Source organism: Echinops telfairi, unplaced genomic scaffold (assembly GCF_000313985.2).
Source record: "Echinops telfairi isolate 266 unplaced genomic scaffold, ASM31398v2 ScPeMD7_7400;HRSCAF=8409, whole genome shotgun sequence".
NCBI classification, from domain to species: domain Eukaryota; kingdom Metazoa; phylum Chordata; class Mammalia; order Afrosoricida; family Tenrecidae; genus Echinops; species Echinops telfairi.
The window spans coordinates 47,646,693-47,664,161 of NW_022111300.1; the positions used below are offsets into that span (position 1 = coordinate 47,646,693).

At 46.0% G+C, this 17,469-nt stretch overlaps 1 protein-coding gene across 1 annotated transcript in view; it reads right to left on the reverse strand.

Annotated features, from left to right (window-relative positions):
* LOC101661810 (GPI ethanolamine phosphate transferase 1-like) overlaps nt 1-17,469 on the reverse strand; it is a 100,137-nt gene that overhangs the window by 5,990 nt on the left and 76,678 nt on the right. Inside the window, exons 21-27 of the mRNA XM_004703119.2 lie at nt 16,124-16,226; nt 15,138-15,224; nt 13,811-13,866; nt 13,429-13,504; nt 11,190-11,263; nt 8,513-8,555; nt 8,001-8,053 (exon numbers count right to left, since the gene is read on the reverse strand). Coding sequence (XP_004703176.1) covers nt 8,001-8,053; nt 8,513-8,555; nt 11,190-11,263; nt 13,429-13,504; nt 13,811-13,866; nt 15,138-15,224; nt 16,124-16,226 — 492 coding nt within the window. The remainder of the gene's footprint in view (nt 1-8,000; nt 8,054-8,512; nt 8,556-11,189; nt 11,264-13,428; nt 13,505-13,810; nt 13,867-15,137; nt 15,225-16,123; nt 16,227-17,469) is intronic.

Genomic DNA, 17,469 nt, shown 5'->3' on the forward strand with positions numbered 1-17,469 from the left:
TGGCCTCCTCCAAAGTAAGTGGAGGTGGTGGGAAAGCTTTCCTGGCTTTTTGCTGGCTCTGGATCCTGTCGCTGGCTCATCAAAGTAAACTTGAGCTAGCGGTCTCCCATCTTGCCTGCCAATCCTAGGAGTTATCAGCAGCCTGCTTTCTTACCTGCCAACCATGGATTACTTTGCTTCTGGTGCCAGAAGCCTACAGTCTGACCTGCCGATCTCTGGTTCATCAGCCCCTGCTATTACATGAGACAGGAAAAGTCTCTGGTCTGACATCTGACTCAGGGACTTTGAACTTGCCCGTCACTACACCTATGTGAGCCATTTCCTTTATTTATTTGGATAGATGATAGATAGATAGACAGACAGATAGATAGATAGATAGATAGATAGATAGATAGATAGATAGATAGATAGATAGAGATATAATTTATTCCTTTTGTTTTCTAGAGAACCCAGCCAAAGACACCATACTTATTCCTGTATACTGAGCAAATAATACAAGAAGCTTCTGGAGTATATGACAGATGGAGCATCGGGATTGGAAGAAGGCTCATTTACAATCCTAGGGAGATGACACTCTTTGCTTGCTGAAAGCAAGGACTTGAAGCACTTGCTGGTGACAATCAAAGGCTACAGCTTTCAGTATGGACTGCAACTCAATGTAAAGAAAAAACAAATCTTCACACCTGGACCAATACATAAAATCATGAGAAATGGTTGAAGTTGTCAAGGATTTCATTCTCCTTGGATCCATAATCAACACTCTTGGAAGCAGCTGTCGAGAAATCACAGTACATATCGTGTCAGTCAGAGCGGCTGCACAAGACCTACATAAAACAAAGATGTCCTCGAGGACTAAGGGACACCTGACTTGGCTATAATATTTTCTTTTCTTTTTAAAATACTTTTACTGGGGGCTCTTACATCTCTTATCACAATCCATACATTTGCATGTATGCTGACATCATCATTTTCAAAGCATTCTCCTCCCACTTGAGCCTCTGATATCAGCTCCTCCTTTCTTCCCCTCCCTCTCCCACTCATCCTCCCTCATGAACCCTTAATAAGTTATACATTATTTTTTCCATATCTTACATCATCCTCCATCACCTCTCACCCACTTTTCCATTATTCGTCCCCCTGGGAGGGGGTTTTAGGTTGATCCGTGTGATCAACTTCCCTTTTCTCCCCCCACCTGCCCCGAATCTTCTTGGTATCTCTATTCTCCTTGTTGGCCCTGAGGGGTTTATCTATCCTGGATTCCCTGTGTTGTGGGCTCTTTTCTGTGTAGCAGTGTGCATGCCCTGGTCTAAACCGATTTGTAAGGTAGAATTGAGGTCATGATAGTGGGGTGAAGGAAGCAAGGAAGCACCAAAGAACTAGAGGAAAGTTGTGTGTTTCATCGGTGCTATAATGCACTCTGACTGGCTCATCTCTTCCCTGCAACCCTTCTATGAGGGGATGTCCAATTGTCTACAGATGGGCATTGGGTCTCTACTCCATGCCCCCTTACCCCATTCATATTGGGTATGGTTTACTTCTGGGTCTTAGATGCCTGATATCTGATCCTATCAACACTTCATAACACACAGGCTGGTGTGCTTCTTCCATGTGGGCTTTGTTGATTCTGAGCTAGATGGGCCCTTGTTTATCTTCAAGCCTTTAAGACCCCAGAGGCTATATTGTTTGATAGCTGGGCACCATCAGCTTTCTTCACATTTGCTTATGCACCCATTTTGTCTTCAGCAACTGTGCTGGGAAGGTGAGCATCACAGAATGCTGGATTGTTAGAACAAAGTGTTCTTGTGTTGAGTCGAGGCCCAATGTCCATCTGCAACCTAATTTTAACATATAGATATGAGTACATAGTTCTATTCACCTCTTGTTATATATATACTTACATATGTACATGTATGTATTTAGACCTTTATAAATGTCCTTTACCTCCTGGTTCTTTCCTCTATTTCATTTTACTTCTCTCTTGTCCCACCATCATATTTGGCCTTCATTTGGGTTTAGTAATTCCTCGCTGCTACATTGCCCTCGATTAAGCCCCACCAGGCATCCTACGACCTTCCTTCCATTGATTTTAGTTCACTTGTTGTTCCCTTGTTCCTTTCTCCCATCTCCCATATTTCCCCAGAACCATTGGTCCCGTTCTTTTCATTTCTGAATTATTTATCCCGCCTATCTTATCTATATAGACATGCAGATACATTAGTAAGTGCAAAAACCAGGCAAAGCCAAAAAACAACAACAAAGGAAGTCAAAACCAACAAAACAATAACAACAACAAAAATTAACAATAACACAAAGAAAGCCACTGACAAAAATGGAAAAGCCTATAAATAGTTCAGGTCTGTTTGTTGACCTTTAGAAGTGTTTTCTAATTGAGTCTGAGGGGGTGCCACACTGTCTCCAAAGTCTCTTTTTGATATTCCCCGGGGGTTTCATCACTCTGCTCCCCCTACTGCTCTGCTGCATGCCCTCGGTGCCTTGCCCCAGCTTGAGGGGGCCAGACCATGCACTATTCCCGCACTGTGTCTCCAGTGCTGTCCCCAGCAGTGCCATAGTTCAGTGAGGGACACTGTGTCCCGTGGCGGGGCCAGCTCTACGGTCCTCCCCATGCGTTGTCTGCTCTGAGCAGGAACATAGTCCTTGGGGCTTGGTGGGCCAGGATGTCCTCTCCTTTCTCTCCATCCCTTTGCATTTCTCCTGTGTGCTCTAATTCAACATGCCCCTCTCTCCAAGCTGTGGCCCCAGTGCTGTCCTCTGAGGTGCATTCTTCTGAGGGTGTGGGGGATCAGGTGGGGTCCACATAGTTGGGGTTGGGGCCGGGCCAAACTATTTTCAATGGCTTCACATGCAAGTGAAAGTTGGAACATGAAGACGGAGGATACACACAGAACGCTCTTTAGAGGCGAGGGCAGTGAGACTTCAGGCGAGGTCAGCCATGGGAATAGGACAGACAACATGAGTAGGAAGGCAGAGGGACAGGAAAAACATGATCAATCTTTCACAAGATGGGCCGATCCTTGGCTGCAGCCATGGGCCCCAGCATGACCAGTGTGAGGACGGTGCAGGGCTGTGCACTTTCTTGCTCCGACTCACCAGCACTGAAGGGCCACAACAGCGCTACCAACAAAACCACACAGTGCAGCCACCATCATGAGCAACTGATTTAGAGAGCCGGATTTGCCTCAGATACCTTCTTGTTTCTGTATTCACTGCCCACCGCCACTGACTCAGCCCTCCTCCGCAACCATCTTCCTTTCTTAAGGGGGACCTTTGGGGATGACAGAGCAATAGACCGAGACAGCAACCAGAGAAAGGAGGCTTCAGCAGGAATAACCAGGTTATGTGGGCAACGTATGCAAGATGTCCCCTTGCTGCCAGTCTGATGACTAGAACAAGGCTCTGTGGGCCACTATTATCCCACTAACATGCCAGCCTCCGACAGGTTGACATAGGGTGGCTATGAGTTGGAATCAACTCAGCGAGCAGTGGGATTAAGGGTTAGGAATCTCTGCAAGCAAGCACCCCATTTCACCTTTGGGCGCCAGATCCCTGATGAAGCATCGAGACTGACATGCCTTATTAACTGATTATGTCTTTATCATCTGCCCATCTGCTTCAGATTTTTAATGTTGTATACATGGAACTGACAGGCATAGTGCCCCAAGTGAATCAGAGCATTATGGTCAATGGATGTATATAGCAGCTCCCATTATAAAAAAAAGTTACCATTACCACAAAATATATTCACAGTCTATTTGGTTTTTGTTGATGTTAGGTGCCTAAGAGCAGGTCTTACTATGCCGTAGTAACTCTATGTACAACAGGGAAAAAGACACTGCTGCTCCTGGATTTCATTTCTCCTATTTAACATTCAGTGTGGAACATTCTAATCTACGAACTTAAGTACAGAACTGAGTCATGGCATCTGCACACTTGTCTAGCCGGGAGGACTGCAGAGTAGGAGTATCAGTGTTCAGTCAGTCAGCGCTCATTCACCATTCTGTTTGCTTCCTTTTGAATGATGCCCCACGTGCACCATCCTCAGCACCTCTCTATGATGCTGTGCTATATGATGCTGTGACGCTGTGCCTGGAGAACACTGCATTCCCTCGATGGCGCGGAAAGGCAGGCGAGGAACAGGGCTGGAGGTGCCGCCACAGAGTGCCAAGGATGGCATGCTAGATGCTGCCTGCAAGTTTTACGGCAACTCAAAGCATCCTTTAAAAACGCTCAAGGAAAAAGAGGGTCAACGCTGGCAATCTGGGCTTGGTGCAAAGTCCTACAGCATCGTCAAGGGCATCTTCAGCCTCACTGTGGCCGGGCAGGACTGACCTTGAAAGAAACAGGAAAACACTTTGCCTGGAGGCACATCATGAGCTCAGGTGATGGAGCGATGGAGACGGGTTGCCGAGGTCTGATCCAGGAGCACACAAGGACGGCCTGACAGGGCTGATCCAGTGACCACCTCCACTTCTAGGCAGGTGCCCACTCAGCCCTCACCCCGCTGCCTCCCTCGCCCTGTGAAAACGGCAATCGGTGGTCAATGTGGAAGCTAAAAGCAGGGTGACTCCATCACTCTGCTGTCCACTCTGCTTGTCCAAATCAAAGAGACAACGGTCACACCAACAATGGGCATAAGCAGTTCTCCGCAAATCTAATTGTGTGATTTTTTTTCAGGGCCCAGAATTAGATATACTGAGTGCTCACCGTGCACAAGGCATTCTTTGGCATTGCGAAGCACTCCCAGGGGGGACCAAAAACCACTCTCCAGACATTTATCTCAGATCTATGGCTTCTGAGATCTGCATTATTCATCACACTCCATGTACACTCACCGGGCGTTCTTGTGTCCACCGCTTTGTTAATGTCCGTCCCCTTTCCCTGAAATACTCGCCACAAACCAAGTCCCCTAGATGGAATTCTACCCTTCATGCAAGAACCAGATCAGTGTCACAGTTTGTACATGGTGCCCTCAGTCACTGAGGCCTGGGGAGACACCGGCCTCCAGGATTTATTACTCATATGGTTCCATCCTATGATAGATGGGTTTCTCCCATCTGAACACAGGGGCCACAGCTGCTGGCTGGCATGTCCTTGACAAGTTTGACCTTGGAATCTTCCCTGACGGAGCAGCCATCTGCAGAGATGAAGCAGCATGAATTCTGAGGCAGCAATTCCATTCATCCGGAGTGCTTCACAAAGCCTAGCGACTCGCGTGCGTGGCAATTGCTCAGCAGGTATGGTCTCCCCTGAGGACACGAGTTACATAGAAGATGCACATATAAAAAGAAAGAAAGAAATCCAGCTATGCCACGTGATTGTGTATTCTTAGGCTCTTCTGGAAAACGAAAATAATTATATTTGCTCTCATCACGGTCATGGAGTCTTCGACTGGGAGAACTGGATAAGGGACAGGAGGCATGAAGAGACAGGGAGGGCGGCTAGAGACCCAACAAGTCAGGGGGAGGGAAGAGCCATGACTCCAAGGGCACGGCTGCTGAACAGAAAGCTCTTCCTCTTGGGTCCCGGCTGGGAAGCGCAGATGGTGACCCAGGCACACGAAGGCGGTGCCCCAGTGGAGGGGCTTTCTGCGGAGGGGTCTCCTGCTCCCTCACGAGTTACTTGAATCCATCCACTCTCTGGCTCAAGTAAAAGGCCTTCAGTGAATGTGCAGCAGGATGCACCTGCGGCCCGCCTTTAAACACAGCGCCAGTACTGACTGCTGTTCAGCCCCAGGCCCCTGGACATCTTCTACAACCTCTGCAGCACCTCAGACAGTACGGCCCCTCCTTCCCCAAATGCTCCTTTGAGCTCCTAGGAAGTCTGGTGGCGCAGAGTTTAAGCACTCGGCTGCTAACAGAAAGGTCAGTGGCTTGAACGTACAAAATCGGTGACAGAAAGATAGCGCAGGCTGTCTGTTCTTAAGGTTCAACCCGCAGCACTGCGGCTGCCCCCATGCTGCTGCGAGTGGGAACCGACTCCAAGGCAAGGGCTTGTGGTTTGCTGCTGCTCCTGCTTCTTTGTTTGCTTTGCTTTATCTCCTGACTTGCTGGCTACTTCCGTCAGTCTCAACGAGGCGGGGGTCACCTTTTCTCACGCTACACCTTCTTGTGACCCAACATGTTTTCTCAAGTCCAGACCCGGGGTGCTTGGCCAGCCCCTCCCCAGCACCCTGCCCGTCCTCTGCAGGTGCTCTGACTAGGCCTCCCAGCAACCTCAAGGTAGTCTAGCACCTCGACGGCCCGTACACAGGGCATGCTCTGGAATCTGATTCCTACCCCGGCTTTCCAGTCCTAGCGGGCCTAGGACTCTGTGGTACACACCTGGTGCTCAAAAATACCTGCTGAGCATAACTGTGATCGCCTGCATGAAAAGGTGCTTTGTATACGTTTGCAGTAGTGACAGCAAAAATGTGCACTTTGAAGAAAAATCACCAGGTAAAGATAAACCTCAAGACAATCAGAGAAAACTTGAAATTCTAAGAGTGCACTAGAAATGAATGACATGGTGCATAAAGTAATGTGGTACCTTTGCACGTGAAAGCTATGTCCTCTCGATTTCTTGGCACCTCTTCTGTGTCAAAACCCAAATCGATTTCTGCCATCAAAAAATGTCTCACACAGGAAGTCGGCCTGTTTTAACTGACACATTCTCCAAACCACATTCCGACGTTACGGCGAAAATGGAGATGAGCCAGTCGGCACATAGAGACAGGTATCCAACCCGGGAAACACCACGAAGGATAACAAAGTCAGTGGGTGACAGGGTGACCTAAGGCAGTGGCTGGCATTGCCTGAGTACTTCTGAGATGCTGGGCCCAGGCCGAAGCTGTACACGAATGGCTTCCCACCAGCCACCCCCCACAGGCAGCGGAGGTTCCACAGACTGCACCGGCTGCCCGTGTCGCACAGCCTGAAAGTGGCAGAGCCCAGGTCAGACACGGGCGGTCTGGCATGAAGCCCGCACTCTGACCCACCATCTGACTGGGCCCTGTAGGGATGACTGCCTGCTAAGGAGACCGCCACACTTCCTCTGGGCTTTCCAAGATAAGAGACAAAGAAATCAAACCCAGAAGAGGGAGGTGCAGAGTGAGGTGCCCAGCAGGTAGGGAAGGCAAAAGACTAGAGTTGGACCCAGGGGTGCTGGGGAGGCAGCCACGCGCACAGCTGACCAGTGGTGAGCAGCAAGGTGCAGCAGAGAGATGGTCTACCATGCAGCGTCTCCCCAGCCCTCACTACTACTCCCAGCCACGCAGTGAGGAGTGACTGGCAGCTCATGAAACAGGCCTGTCTTTGAAAGCAAGACACAAATGATTAAATCTACCTGCTTTCTTCTCAAAGAAAATAAGCAGAGGAGGTTATGGTAATCTGTTGGCACTGGCAGTCAAAGCGCAAGAAAGAGAAAATGGTGACTTCAGGTTCCAGGACAATTCAAATAAGACGGCGTTACATGGTAAGATGTTACATGGTAAACATCTGACAGAGTTAAAGGGCAGATAATGCTGACAGGGGATGGAGGACCGAGGAGACAGCAAGTCTCCTTCAGAGGCTTACAAGGATTGCTCCCTACTCCGCCTCCCTCCACGTCACCTCAGCTTCATTTTTTTTATATCATCATTTTAATGAGGGACTCTTACAAATCTTATGACAATCCATCATTCAATTGTATTAAGCACACCTGTACATATGTTGCCATCAACATTTCCAAAACATTTTCTTTCTACCTGAGCCCTCCTCCCTCCTCTCCCTCCCACCCTCCTGAATCCTTGATCAATTATATTTCACTATTGTTATTTCATGTCTTACACTGTCCGTTGCTTCCCTTCACCCACATTTCTGTTTTCGGTCCCCCTGGGGGTGGGCTCTATATCCAATCTTGTGATGGGCTCCCCTTTCACCCCCCTTCCTTGGGGTTCTTCCTGGTGTGGGGAAACACCACGTGACTTCTCCCTGCCCCTGAGGAGTGTCTGTGAATTTGTACAATACCTTGTCCCAATGTCGAGCCAGCTGCCATGATCCTTGACCAAGAAGAAAAAGTGCTGTGAAACAAAGCAAAACAGGGTTCCATGAATTAGAAGGAACTTTGGTTCAGTCTGTCTGCTCCTTCCCTTCGCTCCTTTTTACTTCCTTTTGAATCTGAAAGCATTTAAAAATAAACATTTCAAGCAGGAAAATGATGACTGCCTGAAGCTACACTTTCTCTATTAATGTCCTATGGAAAGTTCATTCCACAAACAACCTAACAGGGAACACTAGTGAGAAAAGGATGGATTAGGACAAACCGAGTGATAAGATTTCTGACACCTTAAGAAGAGCACTCGCTGCTGGTTACGTCATATAAAAGAGAAGGCATCCGTATGTGTCCATCATGCCAACCCTTATAACTCGATTATCTAAAGATTTCAGGTTTAAAAATATAGTCATACTTCTCTTGATTAAATTAGCTCAGTGCTTAGTTTCCTGATCTTATTTACACCGACTATCCAATGAAGCCTTACCAGAGCCATGATGTCCGAGATAACGAGAACAATGAGGAACAGGCTGAAAAGAAGCAAAACAGTTTTACAATTAGGTATAACACAAGTGGCACTTTTCCCCCAAGCACATTAAAGGCAAGTGAAAACCATCAAATAAGCCTGTATTTCTTAACAGTTTGCTTCTGAAACGGCGACGGTCCGTGGGGCAGATTTCACAATTACCCTTGGTGACTTCCCTACCGTGAAGAGCCTGGCTTCAAAAATACTATTGGATACTTTCTCCAGGAGCAGAAAATGGCCATGGGTTATGACTTCTTAACTACATTTTAAAATTTAAGATTATATTGTACTTGCATAAAGTTATAAGCAATAATATAGAGGGACGCCACACAGCCTGCACCGTTTCTCCAATGGCACCCTACCATCTTGTCAAACACAAGAAACACCATGGCCAGCTGTAGCCAGTGACAGCGACACAGCATCCCTATCACCACCGGGCTCCCTCAGGAGGCCCTATTACGACCACAGGCACCCTCCACCCACCAGCCTCCATGGCGACCACCCTCTAATAGTTTTTCCTTCTATGGCTCTTGGTTTGTACATCATGTTTAACTGTCTGCCTGGCCCTAAATCCCAGAACTTTGCTCTGCAAGTCTTAGGTCTATGATCCATTTGCGATGACTTTTTAAAAGGTGAAGGTATGAAATTTCTGTGGCTGTCTCTGACTTGCTTTGAGACGGGACTGTCCAACTACAGGTTGGAGAGAATGCAGTGATCCTCCTGAAGGCCGTGTACTCACAGGGGGAACTCCCACTGAACATTCCCGATCAAGGCGCTGTGTCCAGCCCTAGCTTACCATCTCCATGATGAGAACCCACTCCATGTGTGCTGACCCTGCCTACTGCTCCAGCGTTACTTCCTACAAGTCTGCTGCTCACTGAAAAGGCTGGCCATCTGCTTCCGTAAAGATTACTGCCAAGAAAACCCCATGGAGCAGTGCTCTCTGTAACGCACGAGTCACTGTGCATTAGAATGGGCAATGGCAACTCACAGCACCAGTTTTTACGGTACCTGAGGGGAAGAAATGCTCTCTGTTATGTGACATGGGCAGGATCTAAATGCTGTCAATGTCAGATTCATACAGATAACCTGCAAACATGCTCTAAAGCAGCTGTTCTCAACCTGTGGTCGCCCCAGTTATAACAGTAGCAAAATGACAGCTATGAAGTAGCAACGAAAATAATTTTATGGTTGGGGGGGTCACCACAACATGAGGAACTGTATCAAAGGGTCACGGCTTTAGAAAGGTTGAAAACCACTGCTCTAAAGGAAAATGGGTCTGAGATTTCTACTCATCCTAAACAGTGGAAGGAAACATTTAAAATAAATTGTGCCATGTGCATAATCATATGCTAAACACAGTTCCAGCTTGCACTCATCGAAGAACAGGCAAGTTTACGCTGGATTCAGTTATTTCTTTCTGCACTGAATACGCTGGTTTGTTTCAAAAACAACGGAACTGCTAAGCAGCTTCCTATTTGTGGAAGTGTCTTCCAGGGACGCTGGCTGGGTCTGTGCTGAGGAGGCAATGTCATTGGTTAAAAGAAGCAAAGAGTTGAGTTGACAGCTTCTCCTGAAAGGTCTTGATTGCTTAAGACTGAATGCTCCAGCAATGGCTGAAACTCAGAAAGGAGACTTCCACCCTCCTTTGTTAAGGGTGTAGAAAGCAAGACTGAGAGACTATGCAAATTAGTTCATCTGAAGCTATGTAGTATGAAAAAATAGTAACATAGTCTAATACTAGACACATGTGGTAAACATATAATTGTTTGTCAATTTGAGGATTAAGTGGGTAGGGGTGCAGTCCAGCTTGTCAATCACATCATACGCAATGAAACTTCTGTGTGGGCATGGCCTTCTCCTGAGAATTCTGGGAAATCCAGTACTTACTCCTTGGAGGTGGGAGACTCTGCTCACACCCTGGGAGACATAGCAACTGACAAGACACCTGGACCCACCCTGATGCAGAGACCCCTGCCAGTGCTGAGATGTTTCTAATGCCACTGGATCCAAAGACTTTCTACCCACTGGCCTGTGTGATCTTCTACATTCTGTGTCATTGTATGTGTTTCGTGAGTCTGAAGAGGACTTTATAGATTGGTACCAGACATATGGGCTAATATCAGACTTACGGACTTGATCTGGACTGGGCTGATGTTTTCTCAATGTTCAACTGCTCTTGTATATAAATCTCTTTCTTACACATATGTGTGTCCATGGATTTATTTCTCTAGTCTACCCAGACTAACACAACACATTGAAGAAATAAGTCAAGATGAGTCAGCGTGGGACTCTTATTTTTGGTCAGCCTGATCTCATCTACAACAAACAAGCCCTTCACCACCATGATTTTTCCTTTTGTATTTCACGGTTTTTTCAGAGAGGCTCCTTTGCTATCTTGAACAACGCTGTCATAATCGCTTATTGTTGGGAAAGCATATTAGTCTGCTAGAGGCCCTAAGCAGCTACTTCCCTCTAATGGCAGCTGAACTCTGGTTAAGAGTGTAACATTTTTTCTGACTTTTGTCATAAACAATGAATATTATCGTGAACTAGCTACAGTCACAGGAAATGCCCTCAAAAATGTGCCCTCATTTCCGAAACCTGGATGCACTGTGTCCTTGAACACTCCCCTCACCTTTTAGATGGCAGCTGGGTGGTCAGCTGAACCGCTTCAAAGGCGCACATCACAAGGACAAAGGGGATGAAAATCTGTTCAAAAGAATGGCAAATGAGCAAACGAAGCATGTAAAACAACGTCATTTTTGCTCACAGCGATACTTCAACTTCTCAAATAAGCATGCACACACATATGTGTATGTATTCGTAAAGAGCAAGCACTGGATGAAATAAAAGCGTGAAGAAATGATATACAGAATAGTAATGAAGCTAATAAAACCTACATTGATATGCATGCAATATAAAACAATAAATTCCCATCCTTATTCTAAACAAAAGCCTATCATAAAATTTGGTTCCTTTTTTTTTTCTCCAACTCATTCTAATAATGAATGACACTGTTAAAATGATTCCCGGATGGTACAAAGGACGAGAATACCCAGATCAAACAAGTAATGCAGCCTGACAATCTGGGTCATCGATCCCTGAACCCATCAGGTCATTGATCCTTCATCCTGTGAGCCAGGAGACGATCTCGATGTACAGGGCTCCCCGCGACGCAGCAGAGCACCTCAGAGCACTGCCTTGGCTGCTCTCTGGGAGGGAGCGAATCGCAGGCTCTTTTCTCCTCAGCTATCTGAGATGATGATGATGATGATCCAACTGCTTTATATTGCTTCTTGGGCTTCTCAACAGTACTTTATTTCTGATTATAAAATTTAGACCCATTGTAAAATTTTGAGAAAAGATCTATTAAAATTTAAACTGCTTGAAAATCCATAATTCAGAAACAACATTATTAATATTTTGAGATACTTCGCCAATGATCAATACCTTGAAAATACATACTTGATAGTTCAAGAGCGGGGAGGGAAACATGGGAAATGGCTGGTGCTTATGGTGGCACTCAAACTCTTTCCACATTGGAAACACAAGACTACAAGCAAGTTCAGCAGAGCCTCCCCTCCCGGCCACAGCGGTCAGCACAAGTCAGCAAGGGCCTTCCCCCTTGAAGCGCGTGCAATCGTGCTGGACATGAGAAATCCAGCTCTCTAAGCAATTTTTTGTTTCGTTTTTTCCCTCTGGTTTTTAATGAAAGGCTGATTGTCTAATAAATTGAGAAAAAAAAAACCCGACCATTTAAAAGATAGTGAATAAAAATTAAAGGCAGAGTGTTAAATGTCTATTTAAATATCTCTTAAGCTTGCATTTCTATTAGAATGGTAACAAAAAGTAGATACTGATAATAATCAAGAGAAACATAATCTTGAACGATCACACCTGCATGCTATAAAAAGCAAAGGACACTTAGTGGCGTGGTGAGGTAGTCTGCTCACTAGCATGTCGGCGGTTTGATCCTGCTGCAAGCCACTTACAGGAGACGAAGCAGTCTGCTTCTAAAGACTGATAGCCTGGGAAAGCCATGGGGCAGTAGGGACCACATGAGCCAGGATAGACCTGAAGGCAGTATTTCTAGTGCACCCTTTTTTGTGTTTGTTTGTTTTTCTTCGTTGCGAGTGATCATATTTGGGGCAGGGATTAGTAACTTTATGTAAACAATGTGTGCTAGCTACAGAAAGTGTGCCAAGCACTCCAGTGGAGAGGATGAGGTAGGTGGAGGAAAGAAGACGAGTGTGGTGAGCAGCCCTAAGACACAGGGGAGGCACGTGAATGCTGCTCCAGGAGAGAACGTGGGATCCTGCAGAGCCGAGAGCGCGCCATGACCTTCGCTGCAGCCTCAGCAGCCAGCGTGGGGCCTGGCACGTTCCTGCACACCAGCCCTCAAGGACATCTGTTGAATAACTGAATCTGTTCTAAGCATGTGTGTTATGAGAAAAGCCCGTGAGCTAGTAGCATGTTGGCAGTCTCCGTGTCACGGGTGGGGAATGTGGACTTAGGGAGCCTTAGACTCTTTCAGGGCATGGTATTTTGATGACAGCTCCCCCACAGGCATAAGTCATTTATAACAGGGCTTTCAGGGACTAGCATGGAACTGAAATCCTTACTGTCGTGAAGCCAAATGGGAGTAGGAGGAACAGAGAGATCAGCAGCATGAGGAAGTCGGTGCGGGCTGGGGAGGCTCACCTCCAGTCCTGCAGCCGGATCAAGGCCACGTCTGAGACTCCCCCTCTTCCCACTGCTGTTTCTCTCACAATAATCTTCATGACCCTACTGTCACATGGCCTAATCTTAACGGCACGATAGCTCGTGCTCGTCATCAAGCACTCTCTATGTAAAAGTAGGACATGCAAACGCACCTTCCACATCATCAGGGCTCCCATCATGAAAGGGCTGAACACGGTCAGAAAGCAGTAGACGGAGGTCAGGTCAAAGCTGCAGAGTAGGGCAGGGGGACGACAAAAGGCGTTAAGAGCCGCACTGGCACTCAATAGCACATTGCTCTCAAAAGGATGCTTCAAACTAAATTTCCGAAACAGAATCTTATGAAAATACAGACATCCATTGTGTCAAGGAATACTACGAAGCCACTCGACAGAAAGCAGGTCCGCGTGCTGATGCACAGCCCTCTCCAGACCACGTGACTTGGAGCGGAGAGCACGGCACTCACAGAAGGGACAGATTCCAGCGTGCGTGGTTTGGGTTTTATGTAGATGTGTTCATGTTAGTAGGTAAAATTACCTGTTAATAGATGCTATGTTTCCCGTTCCAAAAAACGCCGTCACTAGGAAGAAGACCTACACCGCGTTAAGGAAATATCCACCAAGCCAGCATTCTTGAGACTTGTTTGGAGGTTCTAGCAGGGGAGCGCAGCTACTCATATACCCTTGACCGAAGGACGGTCTTCCTTCTATCGGGGAAGGTCGTCCTCTTCAACTGAGCGCGCAGCTTCGGGAGGGACGCACATGGAGCGGTGAGGGAGGAAGGGGACACCCGCCTAGCCAGCCAGATCAGCCGAATCAACCCTGGCGATCAATGGGGTGACAGATGTCGCAGCCAGATCGCCCTCACATCCGCCAGCATTCTTAACAAACTGTGTTTCCATTGAAAAAGGATGTAGCAGCTCTCTTATGAGGGTAATTTGCTTTTTCACCTCCACACTGGGTCAGAAAAGAGTTTTAAATGAAGGTTATATTGCATCTCCTTATAAATGCGTTTTTTAAGAAACCTGGTTGAAGAGGCTAAGTACAAGGACAATGAGACTGCCTTTTCTCTAACATGCAGGGTCAGACCACTGTATTTGTAGTCAATTGCCGGTGTGCCCACAACATGCTCATTGCATACCCAGCTCTTTGAAAGTGTCACAGAGAAATACAAGATCGTGTCTTAAAACAGTTCAATAGAAAATGGCACAAAAAGTGTTTGCACATCTTTTCAACATTTAAAAAAATTGATTTATGTTAGTACAGCAGCCAAAGGTACAGCTATCCATTTGCTGGGAGTACTCAGAACATTGCCTGCCACAGGAAGGGTTCAAGGTGCGTTAACCACTTAGTTATCATATGTACACATACAGAGTGGGCTGGAAGGAGCAGCATGAATCATAACACCTGACTATGTTTATATATGTTTATGATTATATTTCAGCTGATTAGTTGAGTCTTAAAAATATTCATGGATTCAGCCATTGAACCAATCAACTCACCAACCAACATTTACAGAGACAGAACTAGGCCCTAAAACTATAAATGTAAATAAAGAAGTCTTAAAGTGTTCATATATGAATAAGATTAGGATAGTATGCTGGAGGAGATGACTCAGGGATTAAGGTAAAGAAACAGTGGGAAAATACATGGAATACTCAAGGAATAGCAAATAAGTGTGATTAAAACTTGGGATTTATAGAAGGATATAGAAAGTATTAAACAACAAATACCGAAAGGTAGAAGATTCATCAAGAGCCTCAAGCTTTACTGTGGAGACAATGAATGGGCCGAAACCACCTTCTACATCTTCTTACTCCAATAAACGGAAGGCGGCAGCAACCTGGGCGTCCCTTGAAGGATACTAAGAAAAAGGCCCTGCGGAGGTCGTCCAGATAGAGCTGCCGAAACTGAGATATATCCATATTGTAGGAAAATTCAATAGTGGTGAGCTGTGGGGTAATAAGAAAAATATATATACTCACTACTTCTATACCCAAGGGAAAACTTGAAATCTAAGTTATAAGGGCTGGAAGATGCCCCATGCTGACAAACAAATCAACAAGAAATCTTTCCCTATAGTTTAATTATACTTAAATAAAATCTGCCAAAAAGTAAAATATGTGGCTAATAATGCACCGGTCAGAGTTGTTGTGATAGTTCTGTATGTGTAATGAAAATAAAAACGAGGCTTTCGTGTGTGTGATACCTAAAGGCTTTGCCCTTAATTCCCTGTACAGCTCTCCTCGATTCGCCGGTTGGGCGGCTCAGTGTCTGGGTCTTCTCAGAGCAGGGTATTACAAACCTGCTGCCATGGTGCAGATTCTGACTCAGCGCCCCTACAGAGGGCCCAAGGCCTGGGCCTGTATGTGAGCAGACAGCCTCACCTTTCTCCTATGGAGTGGCCGGTGGGTTTGAATCGATAGTGCTACCAGGACTCCTTAAGGTGTTTTGCAAAGCATGGCAAAAGATAACTTTTAAATGCCCATTTCTTGGTTTTTCTTGTAATTCTGGTTGCAGAAAAATTATTTTAAATAAACAAAATATTCTTGTGTGTGGGAAAAATAGAAAGCTACTCAGTTCCAACAAGGTAGCTACACTATTCAATCTTATTCCCTAAAAAAGCAAAGTCAGCGTTAAAGGGAGATTGTGCCCACACCCATGCCACGGAAGGCTAGTGATCTGCTCATGTACAGAGAGCAGACAGCTTTGGAAACCCTATGGGGCAATTCCACTGTCACACAGGATCATTATAAGCTATGTTTCCTACACACTGCCACTGCAACTTCCCTACAGATGGAGACTACTCTAATACTCCCTCGTAAACTTGACAACGATCTTGAAAAGTTACCTTCTGTTTACAGGAAATACCAGATTGTTGTAATGTTTCTTGCTCCAGGTGTATCCAGACAAACATTAAACATGACAACACTAACGGGAACAGAGCCTCATACCTATGGGGGTGGAGGTGGGGGGAGAAACACCGAAACAAAACATTAGGCAAACGAGAACGGCAAATTTATATACAGAAATCATTCTTAAAATTAAAATAATCTGGATAATACTTTCAAATCACACTATCGCAAAATTTAAATTTGCTCTAGCCTTTCCAGGAGATAGACAAGGAAGTTAAAACTTAAATGTCAACATTAATACTACCTTTTTTGGGGGGAAACTTATTAAATCTTGAGATCGCTGCATTCGCAGTAGGACAGTTGGGAGCAGATGAAGGGGGAGATAGAGAGAGTAGAGTGCATCCTGGCCCACCAAGCCTAGAGGATGATTCCCTGCTCTGAACAGGCAATGCAGAGTGGACCATATGGCTGATCCCACTGCGAGACACGAAGTCCCGCACTGACCCATGGCCCAACGGGGGACAACACTGGAGACTCAGTGTCGGAATTGGCCGAGTCTGACTACACCAAACCAAGGCAAAACGCTAAGGGCGTGTGGCAGAGCAGCCGGGGAGCTGAGCTGGGAGCTCCCGAGGGAGTGCAAAGGATAGACTTTGTAGCCAGAGGGTGGCACCCCATCGGACTCGACTGGAGGACACTCCTAGAGGTCAACAAACAGACCTTGAACTATTTACAGATTTTTCTTTCTCTTTTTTCATTTTATTTACTTATTATTATTTTTTCGATCATTGGTTTTCTTTGTTGCCATCATCATTGTGCTCTTTTATCACTTTGTCTTGCTATGCCTTGTTTTTGTGTATATTATCTTTGCAGGTCTATCTAGACAAGATAGGCTGGATGAACAGTCTGGAGGAGAAAACAACAGGACTGGTGGCTCCAGAGGGGCATGGGAGAGGGGGAAATGGGGGTAAGGAGGTGGTGTTGACCAACCCAGGGACAAGGGAGCAACAAGTGATCCACAATTTGTGGCAAGAAGGGTGTGAGAGGCCTGGTAGGGGTTGATCAAGGGCAATGTAACCAAGAGAAATTACTGAAACCCAAATGAAGGCTGAGCATGATAGTGGGACAAGAGGAAAGTAAAAGGAAATAAAGGGATGAACTAAGAGGCAAAGGGAATTTATAGAGGTCTAAATGCAGGCATGTACATATGTCAATATATTTATATATGGTGATGGGGAAATAGATCTACGGGCATATAGTTATAGCTTTAGTATTCAGGCAGCAGATGGACATTGGACCTCCACTCAAGAACTTCCTCAATGCAAGAACACTTTGTTCTATT